General features: G+C 38.0%; 1 protein-coding gene across 1 annotated transcript in view; it reads left to right on the top strand.

Annotated features, from left to right (window-relative positions):
- LOC108629765 (xanthine dehydrogenase-like) overlaps positions 1-311 on the top strand; it is a gene marked incomplete at both ends in the record, with an annotated part of 2,513 nt that extends 2,202 nt beyond the window's left edge. Inside the window, one exon of the mRNA XM_018032622.2 lies at positions 57-311. Within this exon, the coding sequence (XP_017888111.2) occupies positions 57-311 (255 nt within the window). The remainder of the gene's footprint in view (positions 1-56) is intronic.
- Positions 312-321: the final 10 nt, after the last annotated feature.

Genomic DNA, 321 nt, shown 5'->3' with positions numbered 1-321 from the left:
CTGACTGTCTGTGTAATAAAATAATTGTCTAATTTACAATTAATATCTGTGAACAGGTGTTGAGGACAGATATTGTAATGGATTTAGGTCAAAGTCTGAATCCTGCGATTGATATAGGTCAGATCGAAGGTGCTTTCGTTCAAGGATACGGCTTGTTCACGTTAGAAGAAATGATTTATTTAAGGAATGGAGCTGTCTGTAGCAAAGGGCCAGGTGCTTACAAATTGCCTGGATTTACGGATATTCCACAAACGTTCAACGTGTCGTTATTAAAAGGTGCCTCGAATCCTAGAGCTGTTTATTCGTCCAAGGTAATAAATT

The sequence above is a fragment of the Ceratina calcarata genome, unplaced genomic scaffold, assembly GCF_001652005.2.
Source record: "Ceratina calcarata isolate Rehan_Ccalc_2016 unplaced genomic scaffold, ASM165200v1 scaffold138.2, whole genome shotgun sequence".
Classification (NCBI taxonomy): domain Eukaryota; kingdom Metazoa; phylum Arthropoda; class Insecta; order Hymenoptera; family Apidae; genus Ceratina; species Ceratina calcarata.
This window is presented reverse-complemented; position numbering and strand designations above follow the sequence as displayed.